This window comes from Scomber scombrus, chromosome 5, assembly GCF_963691925.1.
Source record: "Scomber scombrus chromosome 5, fScoSco1.1, whole genome shotgun sequence".
NCBI classification, from domain to species: Eukaryota; Metazoa; Chordata; class Actinopteri; order Scombriformes; family Scombridae; genus Scomber; species Scomber scombrus.
Genome location: NC_084974.1, coordinates 32,716,749 through 32,728,660, shown reverse-complemented (window position 1 = coordinate 32,728,660; position 11,912 = coordinate 32,716,749). Strand labels below are relative to the sequence as shown.

Below are 11,912 nucleotides of genomic sequence, written 5' to 3'. Positions count from 1 at the left end.
CGTCATCTAATTTATATGATACCATATAATATATGTAATATTCAGCTTTAAAACTCAGCCCACTACAGCCTCCTGTACAGTCTTGCACGTATCAGAGGGTTTATAGTTGTGAACATGCACGTCCTCTACCATCCACCAGATGGTGCTGCTGCTCCCTTCAAAGCGCTACTTCACATGGCTTTGAGTATATGACGTCATGTTTGAGGGAAAATAAGTTCACTTCACAATCTTCACATCTTTTAAAATGTTGTATTTTACTTAATCTAACTATTATTACTATACAAGAGGTACTATATTTTATGTGTCAATGGGTTTCATTGGCCTCCCTGTTTTTATTGTTTCCTTCTTATCATTATCAACTGAGCTGCTTTTGTTGTTGTTGTTGTTGTTCGTCATTTCATGTTACATGGGTTACTGTTTGGTAGATTTGAGCAAAAAGACTGTGTTGTGTTTTTAACCCCCACAGCAGCACCACCAAGAGTGTTTTTCCCACAGGGCAGCTTCTGGTTGCAATCGATAAGACCCATAGTGAGTTTTAACTTGAGAAGTAATTGTGTGGTAAACCAAAAGAGGCCTGGTTTGAGACCTGTGATGAGTCTGTGTCTCTTTGAAAAAAGGAAGTTATGGTGACAATTGTGTACATAGGTCAAAACACTGTCTGAGTTTTTATTTTTAAAGTCTCAAATTATTACCACTGAAATAAACATTCTATGTAATTCATCTTCACTTTATTTTATTTCTATTAATGTTATCAAAAAGAATCTATAATAAATCTAATGGAAATAGAGGGCTAAAGTCAATCACACCTCGACTTTCTTCCAAATAACGCACATTTCATTAGTAATATTATAAATACAGGCCTATAGTTCATGCACATTTTTATTTTTCTGGGTTGTGTGAAATGGCTAAAAAAAAAAGGGTAATACAAAACGACTCTGTGCACCTCCAAGGTGAATTTAGTCTTGTGCCATTTAATCAGTGTGTTTGCTGTTGCTGTATCTTCAACATTTGATGAGTAATGGATGCAAATGCTGTTACGGACATTTGAAATACACCTCAAAAAAACATTAAACAGACAGACATTACAAATGTAGAGTTGGTCTACAAATCATTACAGTTAAATGAATCTCTGTTTACGACATGATTCTGGTGTGATTTGGCTGTATGTGTCTGCAGGAGGGTTTTGGTGGGTCAGTCTTCACTGCCGACTGCAGCTGAGCTAAAAGTGACGCAGCAACAGTCGTAGTGAACCCCAAATAATTTTTCCTCCAACAAGCAATGAGCAAAAAACCAGGAACTGAAAAAGCATCTGAACAGCAGTGGGTGTTTTCTGAGACATCACACAATAACTTAAGTCTTTTTTTTCTTTTGTGGTCCCCTAACCAACAGTGAGCAGAGAACCAGGAAATGAAAAAGCATCTGAGCAGCAGTATCACACAATAACCACAGATCAGTTCTTCCTGTCCTTTGAAAGCTGCACAGAAGGAAACATCAAAGCAGTTTCAATCGGAGACCTCCACTGACAGGTGAGTGCTGCACGTATCTCACTTCTTTGTGCTTCTAATATTATGTTGAAATTTGATATAATTTTTCAAATTATATGAATTAATATGTTTTCCAAGACAAACTTAACATAAAAGTTTACAGTTTACAAGTCGTTACCCCAGACATCCCAACTCTCCTAGAAGTTCTGGGAGTCTCCTCCACACTGATAGCGGCTTCCTGACGCCTGCAAATGAGATCCAATCTCGCGGAATCTGCAGCGAGCAGAGCACTAGAGAGTGACTGCGTGTGTGTGTGTGTTTTTGTGACTATAAATGCAGCGCGTGTGAGAGTGAAGCGTCCTTATAGCTCTGTGTTGCCGCTTATTAGACCGATCACAACCCCCCCAGGTTGGGATGTCTGTTAACCACAGTTCATGTTTCCTAGATAATAACTTATGTGCAAGGTTTTTATTTAATTGGTTTTATTCATACAGATAAACAGTGTTACCTATAGTTAAACAATGCAGCAGATGTCATGTATATAAAGCACGTAACTGAAGACAATTTGCATTTCCTTGGTTCAGCTTTTAAAACTATGCTCAAACTAACATAAAAAGGATGAAAAGAACAGGACAGATAAAATGGACTGTGTATGAACAGAATGTATGAGGACCATTTTTGAGGCTTGTGATACAACCAATTTTAAATTGAACACACTGCTGGTGGGAACCAGCGTACAGCTTGTTGAGACGTGTGAAATGTGGTAATCTATTCGGAAGTACTTCATGCGTCACAAACCCTTTTTAAAAAAAAAAATTCTTAGAATACTCTACCCACAGACTACCATGGTAGCCTTGTGGTTACTGCGTCTGCTACGTGTCTGCAAGTTAAGAAAATGCATGTTCTCTCAGTCATTAGGAAGGGCCAGTTGTACATTTGGGTGGGCCCAGGCCTGTTAGGGTCACCATCAACACCACGCTTGCTACACTTCCACCACAGCTCAACAGGGAAACACTAAGAGGGAATTTGATGCTAAAAAGACTGTAAATGTGTCAGATATCACTTGATGACTAAAGCTGCGTTCAGACCAAACGCGACAAAATCACACGACAATCTGTTGCGCTATCGCTCGAGTTTCGCCGCATTTGTGACCATAATGTAAAATTTGCGTCATTGTGCGTGTAGCGAGCCCGCCCATTTTCACTAGATAACAACAACATTGCTTCTTCAATCATCAACCATGGCTGACATCACTCTTTTCTCTCATATGTGTCCCTGAAGCTCCTGAGGCTCTTCCATTTCCTGCGACACACATCAACTGACAAAAAAAACGTAGATTAACTGTTGAATCTATGTTTGTTTTTCTTTTTTTCATCAAACGCGATGTTGCCGCAAAAGTTCAAAATTTTCAACTCGCGCGTTGACGCGATTTTCACGGCATCGCAACACGATTTTCACGGCATCGTGTCGCGTGTATCGCGTTATCGCGTCACCCGGCGTAAATTTGTGTCTAATCGCATGATAGCATTGACTCAACATGTAATCTTGACACGCGGAATCGCGTTTGGTCTGAACACAGTTTAACTCAGACTGCTGAAGCTCAATAGAAGCTGATCATCTACTTTATAATGACTGTGTGGACACACTGTGGATGTTGTCCTCCATCACTTTACATTGAAAGCACATTTGAAGGAGATCTTTTAATAGTCAGTATGAACAGGAGGAATGATTACAGAGAGGAAAAAACCTCTTTACTGTTCATATGGACACCTGACTGCTGCTTTAAGAGACACAAGGGCACCTGGACCTCCTTTAGACTGAATCGAAAAGGCTTCTTCCAGCCAAACATTTGTAACAATGTAGTCAGCTGATGGTTCAGTAGGATATATAATTAATGTGTCAAAATGTATTTAACAATATAAAGATGATAGATTTGTGTTATGTCTTCTTAGAACCTCCACAAACATGGGTTACCTGGTAGGAGTGGACCTGACTTCAGTTACCAACCAGACCGCTGATGACGATATCAATCAATGTGATCAGAGAGACACAAAGGCTCACCTCTTCTTCATGCTGGTCTACACTCTGGTGTTTGTAGTGAGTGTCAAATATTCAGATATCAGTCACATTCCCTCCTCCTCCTCTGTCTGCCAATCAGCACACATGTCAATCTCTGTTTCCTCTCCAGGTGGGTTTGGTCCTCAACAGTCTCACCCTGAAGGTTTACTTCTGCTCAGCTCAGCAGCAGGTGTCCAGCATCATGATGGTCTATATGAGAAACCTGGCAGCCTGTGACTTCCTGCTCTGTGTCTGCCTTCCCCTCCACATCATCAAGTACATCAGCAGCTCTGTCACCTTCCAACTGGTTTACTGCAACTTTGCTGTCTTAGGATTGTACCTCAACATGTACGCCAGCATCCTGTTCATGGGTTACATTGCTGGTAACAGGTAGGTAACAAACCATGCTGATTCTCAGCACAGTTAACACTTTTTTGTAGATGTTTTGATACTTTATTGTCTGTTTTATATGCATCAACATTATACTGACTGAAATGGTCATGTCCTCGTATCACTGCAGGAGTTAAGTCTAAAGTCTTGTCCTCTCTAGAAACAATATTGGAATCATCATTCCTCATGAAATCTGTGGTTTAACTATTAGTATCACCTATATTCAGTGAAATTATCTGCTGATGCCTGCCTCTCCTGTCTCCAGGTATCTGAAGATCATCTATCCTTTGGGAAATCACTTCCTGCGGACAGTTCAGGCTGCCCGCATCATCTCCACGGTAACCTGGATTTTCCTGCTGGCCCCAGTGATTTCGTACGTCACCCTGTCTCTCCTCACACAGGAACCTCTGACTGCTGTCCCTAACAGGTGTGAAAGCTTGCACAATGCCCAGGTCCGTGTATTCTACAAAATCATCCACGTTTATTCCACCGTCACCTTCCTAGTCGTCCTGGTCTCCCTGGTCTTCTTCTACCACAGCGCCTCCCGCAGTGTGTTGCAGGCACAGCAGAGGCAGCTGGCATCCTCCAGCTGCAAGAAGCTCAGGAGGTCACGCAGGAAAATGTTAGTGCTGGTCAGCGTCTTCTGCGTTTGTTTCATGCCTTACCACCTGGTTCGCCTTCCCTACGTCTTCCTGCACAGGCAGTGCTCTTTGAGCAAAGTGTTTTACTACCTGAAGGAGCTGACCGTCCTGCTGTCAGTTCTTAATGTCTGCCTGGATCCATTCATCTACTTCATGTTCTGTAAGGTATCACTCCCTCCAGGAAATACACGGGACCACGGTTCTTCAAATACAGATGACTTTATTTTCCTCCTTCCTCATAAACCCTGATAAGCCACCGTCGAACTGTTTAAATACACAGTGTGCAAAATTAAGACATACAGAATGTAAACACATAAGCACAATACAACATAACAGAAATAAACGTACCTCGCTGGCTGCACACAACCGAGAGGGAATGAGTCCACTTGACAAATCTTCCAGACCAAAAATATAATGCTTAAAACCGAAATAAATCTTCAAAATGAGCAGTAAAATGTCTCTTTGCACAAACTTAAGGGTTTCAACTTCTTAGTGGAGGTTTTGCACACTGCACCTGCTTCACTCCACTCACTCGTGCTCTTTTTCTCCCAAGTGGTTTGTTACAATTAAATTTGTCCCACTTACAACACGGTCATAAAATAAATTCCTACCCAGTGTTACACAAAGACATAAATATCCATGAAAATAAATAGTATAAAATAAAATATGTAACAAAAACATTAAATAATGACAAATTATATTTATGGCAGTAAAAAAGGCGTTCCGGTCCCAGCTGACCATCCACATTACAAAGAGGAGGAATGAAGGGCAGCCGAGAGCCACCAACAGTGAGACACTGATGAGCACATCAGTATGACAAACATAAGAAATCTCATGTTTGGATCCAAACCAACAATTGTAGAACTGTATGTGTATCAAAGCTGATATATCTTATTCCTCCATTGTTGTTCAAAAACTATTAAAAACAATAAACATCAGTGAGTCACACTGCTGCACTGGGGGACAAAAAAATATCACCTCACTGACAAGTTACATATTGATGATTACATTTATTAATGACTTTTTTGCATTAGTAAATTCATTACATTTTTAATAAATTGTTTTATATTTTCCATGCTAAATTTTGATCTTTTATTTTCAGTCGAGCTAAGGACTTAAAAAGGAGCCATTATGCCATTTCAGCTTTAAAGTTTTATTTTTGGACTCCACTATAGCTTATACTGGTCCTGTATGCAGCCGCTATTCCTTCACATCAAAAGGAGCCAGCTGAGGTGTTTAATGGGAAAATGTATATGTATTATGCTCATATGATGTTTAAAGGAAAGGAGTCAAATGTATTGAGATATAGATGTTCTTTTCTTTGAATATGTCTGTATCGCAAAAGATAAATATAACTGTCATGCAACAACATCATGTAGGTGTTATTTTCACTTTGTGCAAAGAGAAAGCACACAAACCACAACTGCAAAGGTTGTGAAAAGTTAAAGAAGGTAATTGTGCAGAGACTTTCCTAAGTACTTTGCATATTTCTGTTTCATTGGATATAAATATAGATTCCTATTTCTGTACAGCAGCTTCATCCAAATCAATATTGTTGCAGAAAGATCTCTGCTCCAGCCAGTCGTCATTATTCTGTTCAGTTTATGAAAGAATAAAGCTTCACTGAGACCAAACCACTTGTTTGATGTTTTTATTGAAGATTTTCCACGACAGATCATGGTCAGGAATACCTTAGGTTGGGAATGCCTTAGGATCCACCAAGAGGAACTGATGAATGTTGCTGGGGAGAAGGAGGTCTGGGCTTCATTGCTCAGCTTGAAGCCACCGCAACCCAGCCCCAGATAACTGGCAGAAAATGGATGTATATGTATATATATATGAGTCAATGACGTGACGCTACTTATTTTGTGTCCCTTGTGGTTTAGTCAAATTTAAAAGGGTTACAATTTGAAAATAAATGCATGAATAACTTCACTAGATCAAAAAGTAATTTCATTCATTGAGGATCAAGTTTCAAAAAATGGTCTCACTACAATGAAATGGCTACTGTGGGAACTAACATCATCAAACATGAATACAGTTGGGCTCAATGAATCCACAAGATTCTCAACTTTCAGACCCAATTTATGCAATTCCAAGACTGTTTATGAACCCCACTATACAGAAATATTTAAATACACTATTTCTGGAGACCAAAATAACCCATTTATGCTGCATGCAAAAGACTGCATTGTTTTTGCCCACATAGCAGGCATGTCTATAAAAGGGAGAGTTGTGGGTACCCAAATAACGCATTTTCATTCAGATACACTATAATGCCAAAAGTATTGGCTCACCTGCCTTGACTCCCATATGAATTTAAGTGACATCCCATTCTTAATCCATAGGGTTTAATATGACGTTGGTCCCTTTGCAGCTATAACAGCTTCAACTCTTCTGGGAAGGCTTTCCACAAGGTTTAGGACTGTTTATGGGAATGTTTGACCATTGTTCCAGAAGCGCTTTGTGAGGTCACACATTTATGTTGGACAAGAAGGCCTGGCTCTCAGTCTCCGCTCTAATTCATCCCAAAGGTGTTCTATCGGGTTGGGTCAGGACTATATGCAAGCCAGTCAATTTCATCCACACCAAACTCTTTCATCCATGTTTTTTTGATGGACCTTGCTTTGTGCCCTGGTGTACAGTGGTGTTGGAACAGGAAGGGGCGATCCCCAAACTGTTCCCTCAAAGTTGGGAGCATGAAATTGTCCAAAATCTCTTGGTATGCTGAAGCATTCAGAGTTCCTTTGACTGGAACTAAGGGACCAGGCCCATCTCCTGAAGAACAACCTCACACCATAATCCCCCCTCCACCAAACTTTACACTTGTCACAATGCAGTCAGACAAGTACCGTTGTCCTAGCAACCACCAAACCCAGACTCGTCCATCAGATCGCCAGAAGGTGAAGCATGATTCGTCACTCCAGAGAACGCGTCTCCCAAGTGCATTGCACTTGGTGATGTTTGGCTTGGATGCAGCTGCTCGGCCATGGAAACCCATTCCATGAAGCTCTCTATGCACTGCTCTTAATCTGAAGGCCACATGAAGTTTGGAGGTCTGCAGCGATGGACTGCAGAAACCTCTGTGCACTATCCGCCACAGCATCCGCTTACCCGCTCCGTCATTTTACGTCGCCTACCACTTCGTGGCTGAGTTGCTGTCGTTCCCAATCGCTTCCACTTTGTTATAAAACCACTGACAGTTGACTGTGGAATATTTAGGAGCGAGGAAATTTCCGGACTGGACTTGTTGCACAGGTGGCATCCTATCACAGCACCACGCTGGAATTCACTGAGCTCCTGAGAGCGACACATTCTTTCAGTAATGTTTGTAGATACAGTCTGCATGCCTTGGTGCTTGAATTTATACACCTGTGGCCATGGAAGTGATCGGAACACTTGATTTCAATTATTTGGATGGGTGAGTGAATACTTTTGGCAATATAGTGTATCTTGATGTGAGAGGTCTAGGAAAATGGCCATGCCAGTTTTTCTCTAGACAAAATATAGACTAACTTTGGAGTGTTATTTATCCTCCTTCCTGATAGGTTAGCATGACATGGTTGGTACCAATGGATGCTTTGTGTCATATACCATATAATATATGTAATATTCAGCTTTAAAACTCAGCCCACTACAGCCTATAGCTTTGACTGTTCATAAAGCACAAGGTACATGCTATGTATATGTTGATGGATTATTAAAGACTGATGTCAAAGTTTAGCCATGATACCATTCTGAAACCACTGTTTTCCTCCCAGGTTGAACATTTACCTAATCAATTTTTATTTTTAAATCGTAAGAGACCGACCATACACCCATTTTTGTCTTTTTTTTCGTGTCACAATGGAAAGAGCAAAGCTGGTGGACCCAAATACAGAGAACAGATGAAAACTAGACAAGAACTGACCAAGACTGAATAGAAAACTAAGACTTAAATACTAACAAAACTAATGAGGGAATGGGGAACAGGTGACAAGTGCAGGCTGAAAGGAGCCAGAAGACCGAGCTGATCAGACTGATACAGGACAGGTGTGAATACTGAGGGCTGATGAAGCTGATGCAGGGCAGGTGTGAGGAGGAGCACATGAACCACGGAGAAAGAAAAAAATAGAACAAACCAAAACCCAGAAAACACACTAACAAAACCCAAATAATAAAAACAGTCCAAAACTAGAAGTGATCATCTAAAAGCTGAGAACCTGAAGATTAATTTGAGATAAGGCTCAGCACTGTGTGTCAACTGTATAAGGACTTTAACATTATGATGGAACTATGTAACGGCCTTTTAGATGCTCAATGATGTCTCATATGTTGTTGCAGCAGTTTTTGGGTTGATAGTATGTGTGTGTGTGTGTGTGTGTGTGTGTGTGTGTGTGTGTGTGTGTGTGTGTGTGTGTGTGTGTGGAGGGGGGGGGGGGGGGGTAAAGTGTCACAAGGCTGTGGTTATCACTAAAGGTCATTTTATACATTGAGGTCCAGTTTCAGCATAATGGTCCCACCACAATAAAATGGCTACTGTGGGGACCAAGACTGTTTATGGACACTACTATACAGAAATGTTCCAATATACTATTTTTGGAGGCAAAAATAGCCCATTCATGCTGCATGCAAAATGCTGCATGGTTTTGCACATAAAGTGGGCATGTCTGTAAAGGTCAGGGAACCTCTATGAAAATGGCCATGACAGTTTTTCCCTCGACAAAATTTAGCCTAACTTTGGAGTGTTATTTATCATCCTTCCTTATCATGACATGGTTGGTACCAATGGATGCTTTGCATCATGTAATTCATATGATACCAGTATATAATATTCAGCTTTAAAACTCAGCCCACTACAGCTTCCTGTACAGTCCTGCACATATCGGAGGGTTTATAGTTGTGAACATGCAAGTCCTCTACCATCCACCAGATGGTGCTGCTGCTCCCTTCACAGCGCTACTTCACATGGCCTTGAGTATAGGAAGTCAGTTTTTTGGCTTTAAAATCATTACAGTTAAATTAATGTCTGTTTACGACATGATTCTGGTGTGATTTGGCTGTATGTGTCTGCAGGAGGGTTTTGGTGGGTCAGTCTTCACTGCTGACTGCAGCTGAGCTAAAAGTGACACAGCAACAGTCCTAGTATAACTTAAGTCTTTTTTTCTTTTGTGGTCCCCTAACCAACAGTGAGCAAAGAACCAGGAAATGATAACGCATCTGAGCAGCAGTATCACACAATAACCACAGATCAGTTCTTCCTGTCCTATTAAAGCTGCACAGAAGCAAACATCAAAGCAGTTTCTATCTGAGACCTCCACTGACAGACTGACAGGTGAGTGCTGCACGTATCTCACTTTGTGCTTCTAATATTATGTTGAAATTTCTTTTCTTTTTTTAATGATAAAACCTAATAAAAGCACTGTATTTTATTGGTTTATTTAACAGGGACCATACAGATAAACACTGTTATCTATAGTTTGCATTTCCTTGGTTCAGCTTTTAAAACTATGCTCAAACTATCAAACTGATTAAATGGTAAAACATAAAAAGGATGAAAAGAACAGGACAGATAAAATGTACTGTGTATGAACAGAATGTATGAGGACCATTTTTGAGGCTTGTGGTACAACCAATTTGCAATGTTGAAGTGACGTTTTCACTCAGTTAATTTGAGCACACTGCTGGTCTGAACCAACTAACAACTGACTGAGTTGAGACGTGTGAAATGTCAAAATCTATTCAGAAGTACTTCATGCTTCATATTATTAAAAAAAAGAAAAGAATACTGCTATGCCATGTGCCCTTTTAGCCTTGTGGTTACTGTGTATGTTACATGTCTGCAATGTCCCTGGTCTGAGTCTGGTAAGGGTCATACTCATTTCTCTCTCCCTCGTTGTTTCCTTAAATAATTCATCAATTGTTAAGGAACTTTTTCAACTATTTTTACAAGAACTCTTGAAATCACTAGTATAATTGAATGCATGATTCATCAGTTCCTACAGACTTACCACTTTTAATATAAGATAGAAAACCTGAAGCCTATGCCATGAGACAAGGCATCCATAACAAAAAATATTGACTGGTTTGAAAATCATTTCAGTAGCAGTTGTTCAGTAGCCTTAGCAACCAGTGTTTGGCTAACTTTTTCATTGTTTAGGCTGACATTAATAACCTGAACATACAAACAACAGAAAAGGTCATCATTAGTGTTGATGGGTTTTTACTTATATTTGAGGGTTTTTTATGTTTGTTTTTCGTCTCTGGTTAAATGGGTATTGAGGTCAGTGGTTGGTAGGTGGTGTGTGTTTTTAACAGTATCACTAAGGATGTTGTCTTTCCTGTGGCAACTTCAGGCTGCACCCAACACAGATATGACACAGTGAGTTTAAACTATGTGAAGATGTTCTGAGGTAAACTGAAAGAGGTTTATTTTCAGTTAATTGAGTCTGTTTGCGTATGGCTTTAACTAATCCGCAAGCGCCTGCTGACCACAGGCAAGCAGCTCTCGACTGTACCTGCAGAAGGGAGAAACATTTCTTCGTTTGGGACTTCTGGATAACTTCTTTGACCCACAAGATCAAGAACCGTCGACACGTCACGAGTTTCCGCGTCACTCTCCCGAAACCGGCCCCGTTAGCCAGTACCTGCTCTGCCGAGGTTCCAAACGAGCCGAGCGATACTAAATGTGAAGTCAACAGACTGCCGGCCGCTGATTGGTCAGTAGAGTTGTCGCTGGAAGAGTCATGAGCCGTCCCACACAAGAATCAAACCCGGCATTTTTAAATACCGGCAACAGCGTTACAGCCATATGGCTCAATTCTCTTGCTTTGTGTGTGACAGAAAGCCACATACAGCAGCAAGTCCACCATCACCTCCATGTCCTCCATTGTTTATGTGTTTTGTGTCGCGTATAAAACGAAATCACGGCAGTTTCGCAGAGCCGTGCTATGACAACCCTGCTCATGTTGAGTAGGTACTTTTTTGTAATGGAAAAGGTCGTTCCTGGCACCATACCGAGTCGAGTCGTGCTGGAGCTGTGTAGTGAAAAAAAGCGGCATTAGAGAGCTGGTCAGCACATGCTTGGAGTGCTTTGCTCAGTACTCTATCAGGTCCAGCTGGAATCCTTGGATTGACAGACGTGAACACGCAGCTCACATGCTGTTCCCGCAGTTTGTGTGTGTGTGTGTTTGTGTCTGTGTGTGTGTGTTGGTTTTGGAGGCAGGTGGGGGCCTACTAGCCTCAAACAGGACAAAGAAATGGTGCTAACTTTTACAGTTGGTAATGTGTTGTAGCCCTTGTCACTCCCTCTGTAGGTCATTGTGTGTCAGGTGGTCCTCAATCCTCCTGTTGTAGGTCA

The 11,912-nt window shown here is 41.0% G+C and overlaps 1 protein-coding gene across 1 annotated transcript; it reads left to right on the top strand.

Moving 5' to 3' along the window:
- Window positions 1-3,449: 3,449 nt before the first annotated feature.
- Window positions 3,450-11,238, top strand: LOC133981072 (P2Y purinoceptor 14-like). Its single transcript, XM_062419960.1, has 6 exons — window positions 3,450-3,581; window positions 3,673-3,932; window positions 4,198-4,738; window positions 5,292-5,361; window positions 10,909-10,934; window positions 11,050-11,238. The coding sequence occupies exons 1-6, from the start codon at window positions 3,450-3,452 to the stop codon at window positions 11,236-11,238; spliced, it is 1,218 nt and encodes a 405-aa protein (XP_062275944.1).
- The last annotated feature ends 674 nt before the right edge of the window (window positions 11,239-11,912 follow it).